Raw genomic sequence first — 26156 nt, forward strand, 5'->3', positions numbered from 1 at the left:
AGCGAGCACACCTCACTGGTGGCTGCAGGGACCATATCACAAAGCTCTTGCTCTGGATGCTTTAAGTTGTAGTTTCATAGGAGCATTCTTATTAGAAGACAGCAGCTGGTAACAAACTTTGATTTATCATGTTTTACCAAGACAAAGCAATGCTACAGCAAGACAGGTTTTATTTCTAAGGTGAACATCTTTGCAAGCAAATGCTCTTAAATGAATTCACATTAAGGAAGTCACAGGGATGGCATCCTGCAGAGTGTGCAGCTGCTGGGAAGCCAGAAGCAACGCTTGCAGCTCAGACACACAATCTGGTCCCAGCAGCATCCTGTAAGAGCAGAACCCTCGGTGTCCACCATACACACACCGAGTTGTGATCCTCCTCCTCCAGAAAAGAAACAGCTGCATGCTGCATCACTCCCATCACAGTTTTTATAGGAAAACACTGCAGTGTTGAAGCATCAATGATGTTGCAATAGAGCTGGTACATGAAAACACAGTAGATGCTTCCTTAACATTCCTTGAGCACAAAAAAGACAAATTAGAAATGGACATGCAGAGAGAAGGTATGGCATCAGACAACCCCAAGGGCCAGAAAGAGAAAACTGCTGGCAGTATTGTATAGACAGATTTGCACAGCTGGCACGTGCTTCCTTTCAGTTGGTGGCAGGATCTTTCTCTTTAGGGAGGCAAGATCCTCATTTTTTTTCTTGTGGGAGTAGGCAGGCCCTCTGTCCTTTTAAAAGAGAATGCATCAGGGAAGCCCTAGAACATGCAGCTACTTCCACCAACTTGCCCCTTGTGCTAACTGGTTGCCTGAACAAACACCAACATCCTGATATGGCTGAGCTGCCAGTGGTCAACTAAGCCCTTCAACTACATTTAAGACCAAAATTAAACAGCAATTTTGAAGAGGTAGTATTTCAATTCCTATGCTTAAGATCTACCCAAGTTAGAATAGAATACGTTTTGTATGTAAGTCAATGTTAGTAACACAGAATAAAGAAAAACAATTGCATTAAGGATGCCACACTGCAGTACTGAAGGAGGCAAAAGTCACTTCATGAGTTCAACAAAATCACATTTACAAAGCACCTCGACTCCCCAGTGTAGAGTTATGTTTCCTCATCTATTTGTACAGATGGTCAGTCTTTCCCCTGAATTACATGGCTTGCCATGGAGCCAACAAATGCTCTCCAGCATTTGTACAGCTGAAGAAGCCCTCATTTTCTTCTGGCTGGAATTTCAAATTTAGTCCTTGAAGACAATAAAGGTACCAATCCTTTTTCCAATTTGGCTCTAACTACTACTATCCAAATCTGTTAGTGCATACATCATAAAAAGGATCCTCCCCTATATAGTTCAATGCTCTGTTCTTAGGTCTGAAGAGGTGAAAAACCTGGTAGAATAAGCTCTTTACTTAGATTGATTCCTGTATTATATTCACCTTACACACTTGTAAAGTAAGAAAACATACAAAACACTTTAGTGAATCTAAATACTGTTAAATAAATATATACAATAACCAAGCTACAGTGGAAATTCACACACTACTGTACTACTACACCTGTGGTAAGGTAAACCTAGCTTCAGAGGAAGCATATTTTCCCTTTGTTTGAAGAAACATTTTTACAAGAAACATTTTTGCACTCTACCACTTCCTGAAGGGGGGTTGTGGTGAGGAGGGGGTGGGCCTCTTCTCCCTGATAAATAATGACAGGACGAGAGGGAATGGCCACAAGTTGCACCGGGGAAGATTTAGATTAGACCTGAGGAAGCATTTCTTTTCTGAAAGAGTGGTCAGGCACTGGAATGGCCTGCCTAGGGAGGTGGTCGAGGCACCATCCCTAGCGCTGTTCAAGAAGCATTTAGATGAGGTGCTAAGGGATTTGATTTAGTAGTTGGGTAGGGATAGTGATAGGAGGATGGTTGGACTAGATGATCTTGTAGGTCCTTTCCAACCTTATGAACCTATGAACAAGGAAGTCCTAGACACTAGTTATTTATCTTTCAAAAGAAGACAATTCTGATATTACATGCAGGTAGACCACTTATACAACACATTCCTCATTATCTCAAATATTCATAAACCAAACCTAACATTTCACAACATTGCTCTGTTGGATATATACTGGTGGATCCACATTTTCTGGTATTTAATATTAGCATTCATTAGAAGTTAATCCATGCTAACACTGCTTTACAGAGTATCGTTTTAATACCATATTTATTCCTCCTGGAATTTGTTACCTATTGAGGCCTAATAGAAAAAAAAACAAATTCAGATGACTTCATGATTAACATATCTTAATAAATCGAGGTCAAAATTCTCGTCCAAGAAGCTCCCTGAGATAGTTGGTAGCTTTCAGTTAGTATATCACTACATATCATCAAGTCACCTATTCCTGCAAAATGCACAGAGCAGGGTCTGTAAAAGTAGGGAGACGAAATCCTTGGGGTTAGCTGAGACACAGCTCACACAGGGCATCTGACAGGAATTAATGTAAGGACCCCATCATCAATTTCTTTTTCTGACACAAGCATTTCCTGCCTTTTCCTTCAGATACCAAGCTAGCACAGCTGCAAGCACACTAGGAGTCTGAACACATGTTCTCTCACATTTCAATCTGGATGTTCATTCTGGTGGAACAGTGGTCAGTATGTATCTTGCAAAAGAACTCGCTTACAGTCTGGTTTTAGACTGACCTTTCAGCAACTGCACAACATCCCCAACTATCACAGAACTGGTTAACTCAGGACAGGCTAGCTTCGTATGACAGAAGAACACCTCTAAGATGCAAACTGGTATCACCAGTTGATTGAATGTATCACCACTTGACCAAATGTTAAGAGTCAAAGCAAAGAAGCCCGGCTACAATGAGAGAAATTAATCTTACCAACTGTTTCACTTTAACCACTTGCTGAGTACCCACTGGCTGTGCAACAATGGAGTTGGGCTGTGAGATTTTAATACTGATGGGGGTGCCAATAACAGGTTTCAAAGGCTGGAGAGGGGTTGTTGCTGAGGATGCCACTGTAGAGACGAGCACTGGCTTCACAGACTGGAGAGATGATGTTGCTACTGCAGAGGTGAAGACTGGCTTTACAGTTTGAATAGCAGTGAGCCCCGATGTTGATATTGTTGTGGTAAGGACAGAGGGTGAAGGCCTAAGAGAAGCTGTCACCACTGCAGAGGCAGAAACAGTCTTCACAGCCTGCACAGAGGCTGTCACTGATGCACTGGAAAGGACTGGTTTTATAACAGGAGTGGCTGTGACTGTTGTGGTGGCAGCCACTGGCTTTATAACTGGAAGAGAATTGGTTGCTACAGCTGAGGTTGCCACTGCTGTGGGAGGAGTTAGTGCAGAGGTACAAGTTGAAACAGCTTCTTGGGTCGGAGCAGGCTGCTGCATACACTGCTGGATAAAGCTCTGAGCATTTGGCATTAGCTGCCGTAAGGCAAGCATGCTTTTCTAGAAGAAAAACAGAAAAAAAAACAGTAATAACAACAGAAGAGTCTTCAACAGTGCTAAACAGTACACTAGCAATGGAGCCCTCTCCATCACATTTCAATTTAATTTTTAACCATCAGGAAATAATCTGGTTATTCCAAGCAAAATATTTTGCTAGAATTCATAGAAGAAATGCTAGTGCTTTTAAAATGATGGAGATTTAAGCCACGAATCACCAACATAGGCTGAACAAAGGCAGCAGTCACTGTGTCTTCAGTACCTGGAGCAAACAGTACCTATGGAGCCATTTGTCCCTATGTTCCATTCATTTATAATGCTTCAATGTGGAATTTAAGCTTCAGAATAAGACCAGCTGAACTGTGCTACTACCTCAACATTTCTCGTTTTGACAAAAAAAAAAGGCTGCTATATCATAACAGCTGTGTTTATTGCATTTAGTTTCTCCAACAGAGAGCTACAAATTATCCAAGAAGATCAGAAGCAAGCCCTGAAGATGCAAGCACTTCTATACCAATACAGCTGTATCTACACTAGGGGGGGATACCACTTTACTAATGTCTGAATAGCTGCAGCAGCACAGCTTAAGCCAGCTAAGCTTTCTGCAACAGGAGAACATTAGTAAAGATATCTGGCAACATCTCATTTTTAGTACAGCTATGTTTGAGAAGGTTAATGGACAGAATAATCTTCATGCCCTCCATAGATTCTCTCCTTGACTATTTACAATCTGTTATGGCTCAGAATCAGGGGAAATCATTTCTGCAGCTACCAGTATATTCTCACAAAAACTTTTTTTCCCCTGACAGTTTTTGAAGTTTCTATGTCTCCAGCATAGTGCTGTTGCTCTGGGCTTCATACAACAGGAACGTGATGTCTTGCTAATATACTGTGTGAGCACACTGTTTGTACATCTGGGCTTTCTCCAACACTTCTATCTTTAACACTTGCTTCCTCATCTTTTAAAGAACTGCTTATCTGTCCTTGTGTTCCTGATACAGCTTATTCACCAAAAGCATTCAGCACAGATATGAACATCGAGGCAGCTTCACAGCCAAAGTCAGTGCATTTTTCAACCTACTGCAACAAGCAAAACAAAATACATGCAACAACTGCATCAAAAGGTGCAGCTCAAAAGTTAAGGGACAACTCTACAGAAAACCTTCCCTATAATTCCACTTTGCTAGCTAAAGTGAGTTGGCAACAACCCTTATCAAATTTCTCCCCAGACTTGAGACACAAGTGTTTCCCCCCAAACAAGGCCAGCAGTGAAGTGCCTGTGAAGTCAGCTGCCATTTGGCACTCAGCCCCGTAGCAGCTGCCCACAGTATGTGCCAAGCAAGCCTGGTCTGTGCTGGCTACACAGCCTTAAGGTGTATCAGAAAAAAGCAACCAACGTGCAAGATGCTTTAAGGGATGGGTAATGCTATGAAGCCAGATAAATTCAAACTCAATAGTGCTGTTCAAGTCATAGTATTTCATTGTTAACATTGTATACAACTGGGAGAGGGTACCTCATTAAGGATTACAGGAGTGTGGATAAGGCCCAAAGCAGAAAAGCCTATGTGATACCTGACAGCACGCAGCAGCTCTGCATGACACCAGCCTAGGCCTGACACAGGCCAATCTAAGTCCCATGGAACTACCCTGAGGTCCTTACACAAAACTGAACTGCTCCCCACATGGTGAAACAGCTTATTAACACAGGATAAGCATTTACATCAACACATGAAGACAGGGCTATGCATAAACTAACAAAATCCTGAGGAACTTAAAGGGTTGTAGAAGTGTTAGCAAATGTTAACCAGTAATTCCCTGGTTCCCAGGCATGAGCTAGTCAAGGGAGCCTGCCACCTCCAGGTTGAGTTCTGGCTGTGCCAGATGCAGGCTGGAGTTGCACAGTGATACTGAGATTCCTCCACATTGCTCTAGGAACACAGCTAGTGTCCAGCAGGGATTCTTCGCCAGGTCCCTGCAGAAGGCAGACACATTACTTATGAAGCCAGACTTGTCCTGGCAGCTACCAGAGCCCAAAGAAAAGCTTTGTCAGTTGTGCTGACCCTGCATGCGCAGTCTGGTCATTCTGCAGCCAGGATAAAGCTGTCCAAAAGTAACAGAGCGCCCTGTGCTGCAGTTGTTGCACACGTTATCTACAAAGTAACATGGAAAAACTCTGAAACACACATATCATAATAATGCAAACAGGGTGCAGGAATACCTGCCTTCCCCCCATCTAGATTTATTTGAAAGGGCATTTGAAAAACACCAGCAATTTAAACAAAATTGAAAAAAAAAGCCAAATAGCAATGATTTGTATCAAATCTAGCAGAGAATCAAGATTGACTTAGGTTGGAAGGGACTTTAAAGCCCAACCAGTTCCCCCACCTTGCTGTGGGCAGGGCTGCCACACAGCAGCTCAGCTGCCCAGTGCCCCATCCAACCTGGCCATGAGTACCTCCAGGGATAGGGGCACCACAGCTTCTCTGGGCAGCTGTGCCAGCACCTCTCTGCTCTCTGAGAAAAGCATTTCTGTCTAAAATCTAATCTGAATGTCCCCTCTTTTAATTAAAGCAATCCCCCCCTTTTCCTGTCACCATCTACCTATATAATAAGTCAGTCTTCTTCCTGTTCATAAACTCTCTTTCAGTACTGGAAGGCCATAAAGAGGCCTTCCAGGAGCCCTCTCTTCTCCAGAATGAACAAACCCAGCTCCATCAGCCTTTCTTCCAAGGAGTGGTGCTCCAGCTCTGATAATATTCACAGCCTTTTTCTGAACTCCTTCCAACAGCTCTACTAGCTTCCACAGCTCCTACTTGGAGACTGTAGTCTTATAGTCTAGCAAACTTACTAGCAAAGCATTTGAAGGCTGCCATTGTAACAGAAACATTCATCCCATATCTGAACAGATCAGCACTAGATACCTGAAGCAACATTACCTGATCATTGTTTAATGTACTGTCAAATATAAAGAAAGGAGGCAAAGTTCAGCAAACCTCTCTCCCATCTTTACTACCAAACTATTCTTCCTTGATTCTCCATTGTGTCTACACTGAATGTCAAGGAAGTACAGATCTGGCAGTTCTGAGAATACTGTGTACACTGCCATTAAGTAAATATAAACAAGTTTTTCAAGTTTGCTGGGAATTAGTGGTTATTATATGACAAAGATGTTCATTTTTGTTTTGTCAATAAATTCTACCATATGATTAAAAGTACAGTAGGCACATAGTAGTAGAAAGCATTTTCTTATTTATGCAATTATTTGCTTGAATGGAGACAGAGAAATGAACTGGGGATAACCTAAGTTGCAGCAGCCCTATCTGAAACTTTCTGGAGAAAGGAGAACTTTTTTTGTTAAAAACAAAAACAAAACCTGCCTGCAGTCAAACACAAGCCAGCAGACAAGAAGTGTTATGCAGGTTGTTTAAGCTTGTTACTACAAAACAACTTCTGTTGTCACTCTTCTATATTAGAATTCAAAACAGCTACAGCTTTGCTGAGAAAGTAAAAGGTTATCTTAGTGTAACTGCTCTACTGTAGCTGTAGCAGCTTCCAAAAGATTTGTCTCCAGTAGTTACTGGAGAGTAATTACTCTCCAGTCTGAGAATACAGCCGAACTCTGAAATCCCCCACACAAACCTCTGTCTTTCCAAATGCAGCAGTCACACAGCATTAGCCAGGCTAAACACCATTTCCTCAATTGATTGGAGGAAATAATGAAAACTATCTTTTCTGCTCTTCCCCTCCCCCCCAGTAAATACCTTATCCACAATCATGCACTTACCTTGAGAAAAGGTACTAAATACGGCTGTGGAGAAGACTTGAGCTCTATGTACAGTTTCTTTGTAAATTCTTCTGGTTCAATTTTTGCTTCCTAGAAGGAAAATATAATTACAACAGTAATTCACACATATGAATCTTTTTTTTTCCTTTTCAGGTGTATTACATTATCATGATGTTGTTCAATTTCAGTACTCAAATGCTTTTTTCCTTCTGTATGTTTAAAGGACATATAATTTAGAATAGAATGACATTACAATCTAGATACAAGTATTAAGTTGTATAATTACAAGAAAATTAAGTTCTCTTGTTCACCTACAGACACTGTATCTGTTAATACACATGAGGATATCTGTTCAAACATTCACTAAAGTGAACAAAAAGAAACAAACTTATAAGTAACATCAATCCTTTTGAGTGCATCTTTTATGCAGAAATATGTAAAACCCATCAGGGGTACTTATTACTATTAAGGGAGTTTATCTGCATAAGGATCAAAATTTATATAGAACGGAGACAAAAGACAACTCAATAGCTTCTGTAAAATGATTCCAGTCTAATGCTCACTAAAGCAGAATGCTTAATGCTTTCTTTCTGAAGAAAGAGAAACATCAGAACATCACTTCTGCATTCTGTTAGGGCAATAGTCCTCTGGCTCAGTGTTCTTGGCTACTCCCCACCATGAACACCTATTTCAGTGGCTTCAGAAGGTTAGGAAGCTGCAGCAGACACCTGAGATCCCCTTATACATCAGTGCCCCAGCAACCCAGACGAAGTGGTATGCAGCCTCAGACAGGTGGCTACTGCTCACCCTGCCAGGTGAGACCCTTCCCTCCTTTCAGGAGGGTACAGAAGACAGAGAGGCCCTTGTGCCAACCTCTTGATCAGCACATAAGTTATGCCTTTCACCTCTATCCTCCCACAGAACAACTTTTTCAAGGAGCTATGTGATCAGAGCAGAGGGCTTAAGGACCACATATTCAAAGAACAGAACTTCAAGCACCTCACTTTTTGCCACTGGATCTGCTGCCTGTCTGGCTGTGGATACAGGTCACTGAGGTCCCATTGATACAATTTCAAGGATCTGGTACACCATGTCTCACTGTATATTAAGGTGCTTGACACTCATTCCATGAAATGCTGCCTTAAGGACCACTTTACTTCACAGCTGCTGCTTATGTGTTTCCCTCATGCATATGAAACATTAATTTATTTTGCATTCACACCATATACGTCCTGAGTAACAGAAAAACAGCATTTAAAAATACTGCAAAAAGCAAACAAATGCACAGTTGAACAATTTATTAATGGCTGGTAATTACTGTTCTTTTAAAAAAGCACTGTAAGCACAACAAGGATTAATTCTGGTACGCTCCAATGGAAACATAGTGTACAGTCCAGCAGGGACAAAAAAAATGCAGCGGGAGAAGGGAAACCAAAGATTTTTGCAAGGCTGCATCTTAAAGCAATCTGTTCTTTGAAATTGCATCTCTTTCTACACCATGTTTTTCTAGACTAAGAAATTCCTTCTGTGTGACTAGTAAAGCCATCTCACTCTACCAGCACGTATCCTTCTGCTAAAGTGGAACAACAAAACAGCAGCAGCAAGAAACAGAAGACAAGAAAAGGAGTAGGAAAAGAAACCATTACCAAGAAAGTCCAGTTATGCTGGAGTACAGCACAAGACAAGGAGATAGGCTGGCAAGCCATCAGATTATTTTCTCCATCTCACTATCTTAAAGACATAGGTAATTTCACTCATTTCAATAGAGCTTCACCATCAACGTGCAACTCAGTTCAGTCCCAGAGTAAAACAGGAATACAGACTCAGCATTGCACTACAACCACCATAGTATAACTCATGCTACCAAGGACTTAAAACTACACTAACATAGAACAGCTCTGACACAAAAACTACATAAAAACAAACTTCCTGTTGTCACAGTTACCTACGTGCATAAAATGAAACAGGAATGAGAGGAGAAATTACCATATGGAATCCAATTAAAATGCATTTATAATGTAATACTTTGAAGGATATGATATATTCTGATGCAAATCCAACTCTTGATCTGTTTAAAAAACAACACACCAATACAAGTAGAAAGAGAAGGAACAAAAGTATAAAGTCAACATTAAAATCAATATACAAATGACAGACTTTGCTTAAAAAATAGTCCTACCAATAGATTTTGCACCAGATTCTTCACATTCTGCCCCATCTCAGTGGCTTGAGGTCCACTACTAGATGCCAATTTTATTAGCGTAGCAAGGAAATTCTTGCATTTCTTCACATTCTCTAGCATCTCCTATGGTGGAAATAAAGAGAAGACTGTTAGATGTCAAGTTGGCTCTCCAACCTCTGCTGAATGTAGAGAATGTTAATTTTTAATTAAAAACTTTTTTTCCTTACTGAAGAAGTGCTGGTCTGTGCTACTGTTGTGCCCTCTGCTTTCACAGAGACTGCCTTTTGGGAGATGGATTGTGCAGGTGGTCCTGTAACTGGAAGTTTTACAGGTGTTCCAGTACTCAAAGGCTTTACAGCAGTAACTGCTGTAACACTAGCTGCTGCAGCTGCTGGCTGAAAAGAAAAAAAATTAACACTTTTTAAACCAAAGACTAACACAACAAACACTAGCTATACTCTGCTAGCATATTAAGTAGTATCCTTCCTCCTCGACTCAAGATTACTATTTAAAACATAAATGAACAAAACCTATCTTTGTTTTTACAAGTTTGGATTTTTTTCCTTTCAGAATCTATTTAAGTCACAGAACCTTCATAGCTATCCTGTCTTTAAGTCAGCGGGGTGGTAGAGAAGCACAAAAGCTTACCAATATTAAAGGAACTGCCTGTAACTTCAAGTGAAAGAAAAGGTAAAGCAGTCGTGAAAAAACACGTAGTTCAAAACCAAAATTCAATCTTTGCCAGGCTCCTACAGTCTAAGACTAATAAATGTAATACTAAGCTAAGTGATAAGACTGTGAATATAAAGAAGACTTCAGTTGATAATTTGTATTCCTCTCATCCTAGGCAGCTCCTCCCCATTTGGGACATCCCTTAGGTTTCATATCACACAGGCACCAGATGAAAAATGGCCGTTTTGAAAGGATGCACCAGCAAAAAGCAGCTGCACAAAAGCACCTAAGAAGTTCTTCCTGTTTTTTCCTCATGGACACCCATGTCAATCTGTCTCAAGTTCATCCAGACACACAAAGCCCTGTCAAAACTCATGTATGAGACTTCGATCTCTTTTTCAAATCTCCTTATCTATCAACAGATTCAGAAGCTCCATCAGCATGAGAGTTATGAAGGTTTAGGAAACAAAACACAAATGCCTTTCTCCTTTGCAAACTAGGCTGAAAAATAGTGTTGCCAAAGAAAACCTAGTAAACAAGAACATTTCTATTTCGGGTTTAATTTGAAAAATAAAAATAAAAACAAACAACCACATTGTTCTGATACAACAGAGCACAAGTAACATTTTGTCCATAAAAACCCACGCTGTCCAACACAATTGCTTTCACTGACTCTTAACACATTTAAGCATCAATTTCATTCAGCAATTATATTGCTAATTAACAGTAAGTCATAAAATGGTAATGCAAGAGCCCAACTTACCTCATCACCAATTTAAAAAAAACCTAAAGAAACTGACAGAACTAGACAGAGCACGTGTAGAATATCAAAATGTTTTTAAATCTTTCAGGATGGGAAGATTAGTGAGCAAATGCTAAAAGCTAGAGCAAAACACTGGCACTTTTGTTAAATTTTCCCCACAAAATGCTGCCAGCTTGATATGAAAGAAACAGGCAGCTACCAGAAAGCTTTCCAGCCTCTGCTCCCACCGTTGGTAACACTTTAATAGCTCTCTGCAGGATCTTTGCCACCACCACTGCCTCTTCCAAGGATGAAGCTCAACAGCTCTAAGACCACAGGGAGGCAAACTGGGCATGAGAATCCCACAAACAGATGGAAGGGAGGAAGACAGAAGGGGACAAAGTACAGAACTGTCAAGCTGCAATGCCCTGGGCTTTTAAAAACTGAAAACATGAGGTTTGCTGGAGCTGCTCTCTTGCAAATTCCAGTGTGTTTACACATCAGGTTCAGAACAGTATTTTATCAGCTGAGGGAGGGAACAACAGGAAATCTGCTGGACCCTTTTCCCAGGAAGACAAGTACATGGGAATTCTGTCATCTGCCCTCAACCTTTTTTCACTACTGACAATTCTCATTCTCACTTTGAGCAACAGAGAAACAATCTCACACACACATACACAAAAAAAATGGCATTAATCCTGCATATTTTGAAGTCATTTCAAGAGAAGTGCTCTGCATGTAAATGAAAGTGCCCCAGCATGATGCTAATTAGATACTTTGCAACTATGTTATTCCATCTGGGAAGAAGGGGAAAAAAATGTTTAAAAGTGCAGGTATTTTGTACAACCTCTGAGCTCAAACATTCAGGAGTCAAAACAAAGTATTATCTTTGTAGATGAGGAGAATAGTCCTGGAGTCAGCAACCAAGAGTTTTGTGAACAGCAGTGTATACCAGGTTATACTTAGCACAGGATAAGAGACACAATGAAGCCAAGTATCATGTCATCTCCACTGTCACCCACTTTTTGTGAGGGTATACTTGTACACCAACGTTCACCTTTCTGCAACTCAAAAATCATTCAATGCTAACACCAGCAAGTTCTTTTAGGACTGCTGAACAACACTGCCACCAAGGAAGCCAGACTCAAGGGCTCTTCATCTTTCCTTCCCCAAGGCAGTTCCTGCAAACTTATATACAGGCTCCTGTGTCAGACCTTTACCTTTGGGCAAACACTGAAGTAGCCCCATGACAGCGTTTATCCATACTGCACTTATTTACAGTACTGTAAAAGGGACTCATATTGAGGTTTTTCCAACACTCCACAAAACAGACTCTGAGAAAGCTATTCCAAACAAAACAGCAATATTAGCTTTTTCTAGTCATCCCTCCTGCTGCCTAAATCAAGTCCTATGCTCACTAGTTTCTAGAAATTCAAGTTCCTAGAAACTTTCTTGCCAAAAATACTGTCTACCTCTATAAACACTTCACAAGACCTGAAGTTGAACTGATTACACTAAAGATGAACCAAGAAAGTACAGAAGAATCTTTTCAAAGACAAATGCAAATGAAAATTAGTTAATAGCGTGATGACCTTCAACATTTATTCACATTAAATGGTGAGGATGTATGCAACTTCACCCATCTAATGGAAGAAATCTTTTACCTCTCTTTCTTCCCTGCAGTGTAAGGGTAGTACAGCACATGACTGCTGCTTTTACATTCTAAAGACCTCCATATAGAGATCACAAACACATGGTTTGCAAGCAAGTATTACAAAATAAAAATGGGTCAGGAATACCCACTATTATTCTTGACAGACACAAAGCATACGTTGGTTCCATTCTAAGTAAAACAGAAAATGTATTACAGGAGGTCTCTGGGTTTCACCTCCAATTCCAATATTATCCACCTGTGGTGAGAAGGAAGAGAGAAAAGATCACAGACAGAGCTGTGGGTAGTTTTCAGCTGCTAATACAGAAGAACAGCAGGAGGACAAATCTGTAAGTCAGACTGTTAGCTACTGCTGTCAGCAAACTTATCACTCCATCTTTCACACACTCAAGGTCAAGAACATATATCCAGCTTAGATTTCTTTTCCTTGTTTTCTGAACGCCTGGTCAACTACCACAGTTCAGTCAGCTCAAAGCTCTTGGTCACGAAAATAAAATTCCAAAAAAAGAGCCAAGTAAAAGCAAAATCTCTCTGATTTCTGCTCCAGCCTACAGGAAGAACAGAACAGAAAGAAGCAGCTTTCTTTTCATCATACATGCACACACGCAGATCCAGAGCCATGGTCCCCTGGAATAGAGGAAGAACTGGATCTGTAAGTCTCATACTCTAAAAGTACCAATGGTCTCATCAGAGCAGTCCTACAGCATTTCTCTCCACTGAAGAGAAACAAGACAAAAAACACTGTATAAAAACAGTAAAACATTCCCCAATGATTGTATATCTACAGTCATATCTTTGAAATCTGTCTACTAAATTCACTTATTTCCCTCAGAGAACAGAGGTCTTCGGCTATGACCTTTGGTCAGCCTATAATGAGAAAAAGGAAAAAAAAACCTTAAACTTGAAAAAAAAAAACTTGACTGGTACAGACAGCTCATTTTCCCCTCACCATCATCTTAAGTATACTTTTTCCCCCTTAAGTAATCAGAGAACCCAAGCATAAAAGCATTAGGAAGTCTCCATTCCCCGTAAAAGCTTCAGCTGGAGCTTGGAGGAGCTCAGCCACAGCACACTGGAAATGGTCCTTCAGACTATTTATTTTACACATTGTTCACTGCCATTGTGCAAGTGCTTTCTACTGCAGTGAGGGAAGATGATCTGACACATGCTGGCAGAAACATAATTAAATTAACAGCAAAAGTTATCAGGTTAGGGAAAACCAGATTGGAGTTAGAAATAACAAGAATGCACCTACAGTTTCTTCAGTTATCTCCATCTTTCATTGTACAGTGAAGCTTGCCACCTACCTGTATAACAGCAGGTGACTGAACAGTAGAAGTCACAGCATTTGTCGTTTGAGACAGTGTTTTCAAGGGAGTAGGTACTGCTTTCTTTATTAACTGGGTGCCAGAGTTCTTAAGAAAAAAAAAATAGTATTCATACATATGCAGAGAACAGTTGTCAGACAAGCCAGTGACAAAACAGATCCTGAAGTCGGTATTTATTCTTATTTGATATAAACCAACATATCTGCTCATAAAATAGCAAGACAAGTAATATTCACACAGCCCATATTCTTGGAACACTTTTCAACAAAGCAATCAGCCTACCAGCTTTGTATGTGAGAACATATTCAGGGACAGTTGGCCACAATACCTAATCAAAATAAAATGGTTAAAGGATGAAGATGTTGGGAGTATTAAGTAATGTCACTTCTTTAGATCAACTCTCACTTTCCATTTCAAAAATTGTAAGCAAAATGTCAACAGGGTTTAGGGAATGTGAAAGAACATATCCTGGGAACAAGAGAAAGGTTCTCAGTTCCCTTTTGTTTCAGAGAAGTATCCCATCAGAAGACCAAAAAGTTGCAGTTATACTAGCAGTAACCATTTAGGTAGCAGCTGGTTTAAAAAATAAGAAAAACACCACAAAACATCTTTCTTGTCAGAGAGTTTAGTTGTACTACACCAAATGTAACAACTAGCAGCTAGAAAAAGATAGGGACAGTGATGTTTATGTACAAAACACACCAACCATGCTGCTCAGAAAACATTCACATGCTTAGTTAACCCTTAACAGCTTATTAGCAAACACTGTTATGACCACATTAACATACAAATTAAACCTGTGAGGGAAGTTACCTGTACAGCACATATTCTGACTGCAGGTGTGCTGGTAGGTACGGACAGTTGTACACTTGTGTTATTTTGTGGTTGAGGCTGTGCTCGTGCTATTGCTTGTTGAGATACTAGCATCAGTTGGCCATTACTGCTTCTGATAAGAACAGTTCCTGTTGGAAAAAAACATCCAGGCTGTTAGAAATTAAAGGATATTGTAACTTTGCTATGCTTCTGTGTAAGAAATAGCTAGACAGCACTGATAAGAAAATGTAATATTTTTTTTACTCCAAGGAGCAGCTGCCCAATAAGTAAGAGCTGAAAGCTTTTAGTAGTTTTACTCTTTGTTTTATGACAGAAAACAACTCCTAAAGTCAAGTGACAAACTTGACTGGATGGTCATATCAAAATTTTACATGACAAATTGCAAATCAATCCATCATTAGAGTCACAAGACATTTGGGATTAAAAAAAAGACGACATTCCTCCACCCCCACAGCACAGACACTTTTTAATAGTAAACACCCTTCGAACAGTTTTTCAGCCTGCAAAACACATCATCACTATCAGAATTCACTGCTTCTACACATTTTGACTTTCTGAACGCTTAGGTGAACGCTTACAGGTAAAGACACACATTAGAGGAAGCCTGTACTGGAAACTGGAGCATGAATAATACCTGTTCACCTGCCTACATCAAGACCATCCCCTTAAACAGAAGGCAGTGGTCCCCACTGAAAGCTAAGGCTATTTGAAGATGTCCCTCTGACAAGGATCTGTCCAAAAACGTTCAGATTTATGGATTCAGTCAAGGTTGCTTACAGCCAAAAAGGAAGATTCCAGTGAAAAAGTAGACTTTCCTACTTTTTTTTTGGTGTTTACTCTTCCTTTTAAGTCTACAGCAACGTCAGCAGAGCATGACTGAGTCTACCACCTTTCTCTCAGCCTGTCAGCAATAATGACCAACAATTAAACAAACAGAAGTATTTTTTACTAAAGCTTTCAATTATAAGTACTCTAGGGAGAATCATACACCATAACACAGTGCCATCCACTCTGCATTTGGAAGCCATTCAGCTACCAATGCCTCCCCTTCTCCCTGTCAGTCCTTACCAGGGTTGGACTCTTGAAAATCCAAACCTCCTGTCAGGGTCACAACTACAAAAAGCCAGATGGACTCCTGACCTCGACTGCTGCAGATCCTTCATAGGAGCTACAGAGCAGCTTGTTTTTGCTGGCACATCAATTCCTTCTACCATCAACAGCAGCTACCACCATTGCCCCACAGTAGTTGCTCACACACCCCAGCACATGAGGGCATTTCACGTAAAAGGAGGAAATGGAGACATGAATGCTAGATAAACAAATAAGAGTATTTAAACTTCTTTTTTTTTAATTTGAGGATTACATAGAACTCCAGGGAACCTGCTTTAGCAGGGTGGAGGTTGATCCCATCCCTTCCATCTCCCACAGCTCTGTAATTCTGAGAATTTTCTTGCAGGTTGGCCAATATCTAAAGAATCCCATATATTCTATCGCACTTATATTTCCTGGTTTATAGTAATCCTGTATCATTATAGAATGGTCTTTTCACTACCTGTTGAAAGAAGTCAAAATACACCATGCAATACAACCTAAAACATTGCTTTTGTCTGAGTTAAAATAAACAGCACGGTTAAAGCAGCAAGCACAAAAACAAAAAGCCAATAAACATGAAGCTACAACCACATGCTTGGAAACAGCTTTTCATCCTCCATATCCAAATGCATAGGATGAAACTGCGAGGCAACAAAAAACTTTGCATCTAATTCTGTAAAGTCAATATATTGCTACTTAAATGGCACATAAACTAAGACTGCAAGAGCAGCATCTAGAACGATTCCCCCCATTCTCAACCAACCTTGCCAGGGCAGGTTCACAAGACAGTTGCATATCCAGACAAACACTTGCTTCATCTGACAACTCAGCTTTCTCCCGCTCCACTGAAATCTTGACTATAGTTACATTTCGGTACAGATGGATGTTTTAATTTAATCCATGAATGCCTGGAATCACAGAAGACATACCTGATTTTCAATTTTCTTTTCACACTATCTTATTTAAACAGTGATTCATAGCATGCAATTTCTCATCAGTTAGAAAAGTGCATTTCTCCTTGTTCACATCACATGTTTACGCAGATTCCAGGGGAAGAGAGAAAGCTGATGATGCACACATTTTGACAGCAAGAGCATTTCTCTCTGCACTAGGTCAGAAGTATTATTTCTATTAGTTTTAGGTTCTCCCTTTCTCAGCTTACTTAATAACATGAGTGCTAGCTCTCCTTTTCGAGATTTTGAACGTATTATGATCTTTGTTTTGATGTATTTTATCATTTTGTTTTTTTAAGCAAAACTGACAAGACGCACAGATCCTACATCTCTGAATCATACTACATACACTAGAATAATTACCAGTTAGCTCAGTTATTTGGGTGTTTCTGACACAACTGTTGTGAAGCTTCAGTTAAGCTCCACCAGAAATGAAAATCATGCCTGAAGAGTATTCCTTCCTCCAGTCACCTCAATGGGGAGTGCTCCCAGCAGCACTTGACAAGAAATTAACACAAAAGCAATGACAGCAAGCTTATGCAAATATAATACAGTTTATAAGCAAATTCTTGAGCAATTAAAAAAAAGAGCACACAAAAAGCAATACCAACACTCCGCACCGTAAATACTGACAGCTCCTAGTAACTTATTTCATCATGACAATCAAGTATTCCAACAGGATCATGCACTGAAACACAAGGCAGCTTTCTACCTAGTAGCAGAATTAGTATAAAAAAAGGATATCTGTGTTTCATCAAAACAATTAAAAACACCTTTAAGCTCATTCTGGGTGAGAGCATCCATAGAAGCAGTTACCCAAGGCCACTACAGTGTAGTCACTTAGGCCTCTGTGGCATAACAGGAACCTCTGCACTTAAAACAAACTTAAATTCTGCTCTATTTGTACAATTCAGCAGAATTTCTATATACTGGACAAATTCACACTGTAGTTTTTTGCAACAACAACTATCAAAATTAGAACCCTAAAACCAGTACAGCAAACATGATGATAACCTGCTACAACTGTTCTTACAGGTGTAGTACCATAAATGGTTTGCACAAGAAAATAAATGAAGACAAATTTGAAACTGCCATTACTACAATCTGTGTTATGAAAAGTAACAAGACATCACTTTAAAGCCTCAAACACACTGTTCAGACAATTACAACCCAATGTTGAGAAGTGACAGCAAACCAATGAATGGATCATCTGAAACAATTTGAAAGCCGTTGAGAAGAGTTTCCATTTGTGGCTGTGGCAAATTATGCTTTTCCATGGCTTCAAACGAACACACAAAAGAGACCCACAACCTTTGGATACTTCCCTTCCACCTTGAAACAGAAGAATCAACCTAATGCTGAAGTTAACAACAAAGGTTCCAAGAAGTGACTGAAGACATATCTTCTCCCAGAGGAAAACTGCACAGAACTCAAAGTCTCACGCACTGCATGTAGCTGTAGAAACAGAAAGCTCACTATAGACCTATGCAGACACCAAGGTGTTAACTATCAGAACTAGCAAAGAGATAAGTGCATGAATCCAGTCTTCGCACTCAAGAAATAAAAGCAGAGAGAGAGAAAAAGAACACTGCTTAATCAGGAGCTTTTTTCACATTCACAAGTAACCAATTTTTGCTAAACCACACAGACCAGGTCTTGCAGTCACTCAGTACACTGCAACCCCACATGAACAACAGGGAATAAATCTCTTAAGAGTTGAAAACAAAGTTTCAGACAACAGCACTCAGCACATTCAACATTTTTTTAAAAGTTAGACATAACCTCTCAGCAAAATATCAAACATAGTTACAGAACCCTGCCAGGTATCCTCCTAACACCAAAGGTGCCCTCTTTTGGGCAGCACTCACATGTTTACAGGACACATACACTGATACTTTTACAGAAGTAGCTTCAGAGAAGAGGGAAGGAAGACATTCTTCTCATGCATTTTGATGACCAGCCCAAGGCACAATCCCTTCAGGGTTGCAAGCCTGTTCCTATTTTCAGAACACAGGCAGAACAGGTAAGTGAGCAGTTACCAGAGTTGTTTGTGCGTTTTATGGGAAGGCTCTGATGTCTCCCAAATTAGCAGACCGTTTTACAATTAATTATAACTGTTTCAATAGGAATTCACCAGTAACATCATTTGAAATACTACTTATTTACCCTGATTGTGAGGCCATTTAAAATAAAACTAGTTACTTTAAGTAATTCTTTTTCTCCCTACATACACACTTCCAGCTGCAGTACAGAAGGAAATCCAAGTGGGAAGGAACTGACAATCAAGACCCAGCTCAGCTTCCTTTGAAGCTAACCAGAAGGAGCCATGCTATAGGTTCTCAAATTGAATTCTGAGTGCTCTGCCCGGTCTCCTCAGTGACCTGTATACTCCTATAGATACTTTAGGAGCTCAGCCTTCAGAAAGGGTGCACAGCTCCACTCAACCCAGGCTGGGCAGTCACTACCCACAGCACCTCTTACCTGGGCACAAGTGCAGTCTGTGCCATGGAAAACCAAAGATCATCTGTTAAATTCCCATTGTTGCTTCAAATATGAGACAATTCAGCTGTAAGTTTATGCTTTCCCAATTCTACCAGCCAAGGAAATCTAAACTGCTTTAGAATCCAATTCAAGTTTTCTAAGCCATGTCTGTGCTTATCATCCAAGCTGGGAATCAGAAAAAACACAGGTTAGTGGAAAGAGCAGCTTCCAGATACTGAGGGAGTTACGAGACAAGTATCTCTTCATTATAACCAGAGATATCAGAGGCAAAACACTACCAAAGATGTAAACAACACAGTGTGAAGACTAAGGCAGAAATCTGTTTATATCACTAATACTGTCTGCACAGGCTTCACTGTGTTCAGGGAACAATGCCAAAAAAAATGCACTACTTTAAGTAAATGTTAAGTTGTGCCACCAAGCAAAGCTCAGTGCTTCCACAACAGTACTGCACAGCAATGAATGCTAAAAGCATCCCTCCACAAGGGCAACTTTCACCATTAAATTTCTGTGAAGGCCACTTCGGAAGGAGAACAGCCAAAAGGAGTTTGCACATACCTGAGATGCACTAGCTAGCAAGTGTGCTCCTGTGGAGATGCACCATATGTTGTTACATTTGAAGCTTGAACTGTCATGTTGAATTGCCACTTGGATTACATGATTTCCAACAGAATTGCTTAGCACAACAGCTCTTTAGAACTGCTTTGCAACAGTAGACTACAGCGCAAGGTAAGAAAGTGAAAAACAGTCTCCTACTTAGGAAATCATACCTTTCACACCTGCTTCCTAAACAAAACACACTTGAGAACAAACCAAATCCTGCCCTAGTGGTTTAAGAGAATACAAGGTACCATAGCTGCTTTCAAACAATGGTTGTTTATTTTGAAACAAGGGGTTTGGGCACCAGATATGCTCACAATTCTAATAAAATTTACTTTAGGGATGCATTGAAATACAGGTAAAATAACAATAATTATAAATACAGCGTTAAATGAGACCTCCATATCCCAAAACAATGAGTGAACACTTTAAAAATTACTGTAGTAACATTTTTGTTAAGTGCTTTCAATTCCTAAAAAAAAAAAAACAAATGAAACCTCCTATTTTTACCAAACTACTCAAAACAAAGGAACAGTTTTTAAAACATTACAAGGTAAGAGCAAGTTTTAAAGAGAACGTTTTAGTAGGAACTGAATGTCAACTTGAAAGGAACACTGGTTTTAAGTTTCTTAGCCTGGCTACTTAGGATGAATTGAAATTCAAAAAACAAAGGGCTAAATACCATTCATCCACACAACAGATTTGAAGACAATTTTTCTCTCTGAAGGCACTCTTAAAAAAAAAAAGCAATTTTTTTTGAGTCATTTAAAAGTTAAATATTTCAGGAATTAGACAGATCTAAAACACTCATTCTTCAAGATTGACTACTTAAACAGCGACCACAGCAAGGTGTATTGTGTTGTAGAACAGGCTGTAAAAGGTCACCAGAGATGAAGAAAGTTCTTCTAAAATATCATGAAAGACAGGATATGTAAAGTTGGATACTGATGTGACCCAACTTTGCCTTGACTAATATGCTGGGCCCTATTTTTTCTGATTAAGTATGGACTCTATGGCATGCATGGTAACTACTTGTTTCTCACAGCCCCACGAGTTAGTACTTGAGTCTTCCTAGACGTCTACTACTGTACTGAATATGAAGAAAGAAAGACAGCCCAATCTGGAGCCACCAATGACAAATGCAACTTCTCACCGTCCTAAAACGATGCAACCCCAGAGGTTTTGCTGCTAGGTTTAACACCTAGCCTCCTGAGATGAGTGCTGTCTCTACTCTAAATTGAATACAACTGTACTTGGACATCTGATCTTCTGGAGGAGCCACAGATGTTTCTCGCTTGGGGATTTCTTGTGATATGTCTTAAGGGTTTCCATACAAGCAGGACAGAGGGCTTGTGTACACTACATGGTCCAAAACTGACTTGCTCAGCTTGCAGTAGACTGCATTCATAAAGCACTTCACTGCATATGACAATCATTACCAACCCGTGGAAGATGATGTTAGCAGATGCAAGAGGAATTCAACCATGATCAACTCATAATCAGCACCTGTATGGCAGCAACCAGAATCACCACATACACAAACCCTAAAGAAGTTGAATCTCTTTATGCATCATTTCACAAATTCAATAATTATATATCTCAAAAGATATCCTTTGCATGGTTTCCCTGTTACAGGGATGTTTGTATACTAACGGATCTTTGTGCCACTGACTCAGAAACTGTGATTAGAGTGCCTGGATTCTGCAGTACCACCATCAGATGCTCAACTTTTACTTCTAATTCGAGGCACCTTGTCTTGCACAGAGGTGCATGAATCTCCATGTCAAGAAAAGCATTCAAAGGGAATAATCCTAATTTGCGCTTATGCTACAAGACAACAGAGATAGGCTTGATAAAACACAAGCGTGCAGGGAAATACCATACATATACCACATAAAGGGTACTTTAAATGAACTGATTGCACCTTTGCAAATTGTACAACCACAGTGTGAACTTGTGAGCTGTGTCTTCATTACAGCTGTGACAGAATTGGTTTCTTCAGAGTGACTGATACAATACTGTTTTTGTTCTAGGAGAAAAACAACATTGATAACACAGATGTTTACAATTGCCTGCTAAACAGTGTTGTAAGGCACAGTGAAGGGCCCAAGGAGTTGGGAGGGAACAGAATTGGGCCAGCTGACTTAAACTGGCCAAAAGGATATTCCACATGCCACTGAGCAGAAAAAGCTTTGAAGGGGGTGGGAGTTCATCTTTCTTGCTTCCACAGCTCGGGGGCTAGCTGAGCAACAGCTGGGAGAAGGTGAGGAGTTTCTTGTGTATCACTTGTACACATTCACATATATATATATATATAGTCATAAAACTATTTACTAAGTTAGAGAAAAGGAAAAGTTATCTCAGTCCATGAGTTCTACTTCGGTGTTTGTCTTTTTTTCATTCTCTCCCTTGTTCCTCTGGGAAGGAGGGGGGAATGAGCAAACGAACACATGTTGCTGAGCCACCTGCTGGGTTAAACCACAACACTCTGGCCTATAACTTCTAACATAACAAAAGGCTAAAAACTCAAATATCTGAAGCCAAGTTTCAGACACAGCTTAATCAGTAAGTCTTAACCAACCGATGGATGCTAGCTGCTCACTAATGCATTTTTTGTGCCTAGACAGATATCTCTCTCTCACAGACTAGCAGTCCAGCCCTCTCCCCTGCCAGCATTTATGCCTCTTCACAGAGTACAGGCCCATGCTCCCATTAAGAGTTTTCCTACACTGCTCACACAGTTAAAACTTCATTATTTGAAAATATATGAATACCCATGCAACTTTCCAGAGTTACAGTAAAACTCCTATATAAAAACATTACCACCCCATCTGCAATGTAGAACGCCTTTTATTTAAAGCAAACAAGAGATGTCCAAACATTGAAGGAAACCTGGACACTGTGTTGAATCTTGGAGGGACTGTAAATAATTGACAGATCATAGATGTTTTCTGGGCCTAGTTCCAAGATGGCACTACTGTTTCTATTCAAAATTCAAAGTGTATTTATTACACTAGAATCCCAAGAGTTTCTGGTTTTATTACGGGCAAGCATATGAGATTCCAAGCCAGCTCTGCATTATATGAGGCACAGGCTTATCTGATATCGTGAGAACATTTAGCTCGTGTCCTTGAGCCATGTCTTTCAGCTCCTGGGATTGTTCTACAGTTCTGTGATTTCCCATCAGCATTTCTCCATCTTATCTTCGTGGCTTGCAACTTTACTACACGAGGCTTGGTTTCTTGCCTGTCTAAGGAATCAAACAGTTCTAGGATTGTCTATAGATAAAATAATCTGACTCTGAGTCCTAATGGACCCAAGTTACTTCATGAAGGAGTTTTGTGTATTTGCAGAGGACTCAGCTGACAGCAATGAAATAATACCTCAAAGGAGACCAAGTGGTACCTCCTTGCTTTCAAGAGAACTGCTGCTGCAAAAAAGTACTGAATCCATACACCACACTCTCTTCTAGCTTACCCTGAAGTCTTAGTATTTACTGAAGTTAAATTATTTAAATACTGAGTTTGAAGTCTGACACGTTGCAGCACATGCTTCATAAGAACCAGTACCCTGCACTTAGCATTTCCAGAGCACTCTTATAGAGAAGCTGTAACAAAGAACCAAGAAACTTATACAGCATTTAATTAAAAAGAATTTTATATCACGAGATAGTATAAAAAAATAAAACAAACCTGGCACCGTGACAGAGTTCTAATGCAAGGCAGTATCATCCCCCTTTAGATCTCTGTCTCCTTTAACTAAGAGGAGAATTAACTCAATCCAGATTAGTTCCACAATGAGATGCTTGTTTTCTTGGAGTTCACACAGAGAACAGCAGCAGCAGGTTGAATTCCACTTGATTTCCTCTCCGAGTACAAATTCACCCTTCTTTAGAATGGGTTCTCATATATTTCAATAAGGCAACCAAGGGGCTTAACACTGAGTTTTAACACTGATTATCCCCCTTCTCCTAAACAGTAGCAAACAAAAATTCATGTAGAAGACAGCAAAATTTTCATAGAAGTATTAACTCCTCTCTACATAGATACTGTTGAAACTGTAACCATCAGCATGATATTCCAACAGTGATGAGAAGTTATAAAATTGTGTTCTGAAGAAGGGCAATGGAGATGTGAAGGGTCTGGAGCACCAATCTTACAGGGAGCAACTGAGGAAACTAGGGTGGTTCAGTCTGGAGAAGAGGAGGAGGCACAGGGGAGATGTTATTGCTACAACTTCCTGAAAAGAAGTTCTATAGTGAGGTGGGAGTCTGCTCAGCTATAGGATGAGAAGTAATGGCTTTAAGTTGTGCCAGGGGAGGTTCAGATTGGACATTAAGACAAATTTCTTCCCAGAAAGAGTGGTGAGGTATTGGCACAGACTGCCCAGGGAGGTGGTGGTGTCACCGTCCCTGTAGTTTTCAAGAAAAACATAGATGTTGCAATAAGTGACATGGGCTAGAGCAGTAACAGACATGAGTTGATGGTTGGATGAGATGATCTTGATGGTCTTTTCCAACCTTCATGATTCCGTGAGTACATTTAACTCCTGCAGCACAGAGTCCCTTGCAGTACACCAGCAGTCAGATGGATCTGGCTTCCTGAGGACTCCAACTATCTGTCATCTGCCACTTGGCAAGCTGCAGGCAAAAGCCTTCAGGTGGTGTGCAAACCAGAGGATAGTGCATCACCCACTTTCCAATTCTTCCTGAAACACAAGAAACTTTCCTAGGAGCAGCTAATACTAACAAACCCATCTCTTCTGCCTCTGACAAACTGGGACTGTGCACTAAAGACACCTGCAAACATGAGCTATGAAAACCAAGTGCCAGCATAACATCCATCTGCTCCACTGAGTTACCTAGCAAGAACACTGAGCTTCATGAGTTCTTCAAGCTTAAAAGAAACTAGGCTTGCTCATTAGTAACAAGGATTTTCTATCTACTATCATGTTTTCCCTACTTCAGTCTTGATTGAAGAGTATTTTCCAGAGATACTGGTAGAAAAGATCTGCCAGAGGACTCCATTCTTAAGGCGACAGTAATGGCAGGACAGACCTTAACCATCACAATTTGAGTAACAATTAGATTACCTGCCTCTATTATGGTACTTCCTTCTTTGCAAATTAAACACCTTTTTCTTGTGAAATGCCCACAATTATCAGAGAAGTAGCTTTAAGCAAAAAACTTCAGATGACAAAAGACAAACCGTAGGACAACAGAAAATATTTGTTCTTTACACTCCTCAAAAGCTTTGCAACTTATAGCAAGACTTGTGTAAGTAACTGTAAGACGAAGTTCTACTCAATAAACATACCAGATTTCCACCACGTGGCACAGCAAGTATTTGGTTCTGTAAGAGAACTTAAAGAACGCTGTTATTTCAAACTGCTCAATATAAACAACTCAAAAAATCAAAAATCAAAACTCAAAACTGCTCATATAAACAACTATCAGTCTTTGAGAAAACAACACTGAAATATCTTCAGTATTTTTTCCTGCATTTGTGCATGAATGATGCTATTTTTACTGCTGTAACCTAAAGGGTCCTTTAAATACCGCAAAAGCAATAGAGGTCAGGCTCATATTTTCTAAGGATTAAAAAAAGTTAAACATTCACCAATCAGCAGGTGTAATTCTGTGCAATACAGCCCCAACTGACTGTGAGACTGGAACAGCCTAAAACACTAATTTTACTGAGCATCGTACTTCAGTGCTTCAGTATTCAGAGTGCATCTGCTATTATGTGAAAACCATAAATCTAGAAATTAGTTTTATAGATACTGCCAAGATTTAAATCATAATTCCCATAGGGCAGTGTGTTAAATGATATGAAGGCATTGTTTTGCTAAACACATTCAGTTGTGAAAGTCAAATCAAATCCTACAGAGCAGCTGAAATTTCTACTGGTTGCAGCGGAAGACTTTTACTCACTATCTGGTAAATCTGAATTGGTTCCTCAGGTCTGCCACAACTTTGCTGATCCCTCCTCAGGAAGAGTTGACTGGCATTGGCTCTTTTGAAGAGAGAAGTTTCCAATCAACCCAGGTAAGCCTGCTAAACAGAGGGCACTATTGGGATATTTAAGATGGAAAGAATGCATCACTAAGCACATAGTTTTATGCTCAGACTTCAAGAAATTGTCCACAGCCAGAAACTACAGACTCTGAAGCACAGTCTTTAGTTTCCCAATGTGTTTTATGAACACTGTGGGTAACTACCTCCTAAACAATCAAAACGTAAAATAAGTTAAAAATAAGCCCTTTCTTTCATTCCAAAACAAAGGACTGATGAACTATGAAAACACTGAATCCCTCATGCAGCTTTACAATC

The 26156-nt window shown here is 40.0% G+C and overlaps 1 protein-coding gene across 1 annotated transcript in view; it reads right to left on the reverse strand.

Annotated features, from left to right (window-relative positions):
• Window positions 1-16547, reverse strand: part of TAF4B (TATA-box binding protein associated factor 4b) — a 57766-nt gene extending 41219 nt beyond the window's left edge. The window contains exons 1-7 of the mRNA XM_065752611.1: window positions 16534-16547; window positions 14658-14806; window positions 13824-13931; window positions 9658-9825; window positions 9428-9553; window positions 7249-7338; window positions 2892-3467 (exon numbers count right to left, since the gene is read on the reverse strand). Coding sequence (XP_065608683.1) covers window positions 2892-3467; window positions 7249-7338; window positions 9428-9553; window positions 9658-9825; window positions 13824-13931; window positions 14658-14771 — 1182 coding nt within the window. The 5' untranslated portion in view covers window positions 14772-14806; window positions 16534-16547. The remainder of the gene's footprint in view (window positions 1-2891; window positions 3468-7248; window positions 7339-9427; window positions 9554-9657; window positions 9826-13823; window positions 13932-14657; window positions 14807-16533) is intronic.
• Between the last annotated feature and the right edge of the window lie 9609 nt (window positions 16548-26156).

This window comes from Cyrtonyx montezumae, unplaced genomic scaffold (genome assembly GCF_038088225.1).
Source record: "Cyrtonyx montezumae isolate F1298 unplaced genomic scaffold, pur_monq_1.0 scaffold_8, whole genome shotgun sequence".
In the NCBI taxonomy this organism is placed as follows: Eukaryota; Metazoa; Chordata; class Aves; order Galliformes; family Odontophoridae; genus Cyrtonyx; species Cyrtonyx montezumae.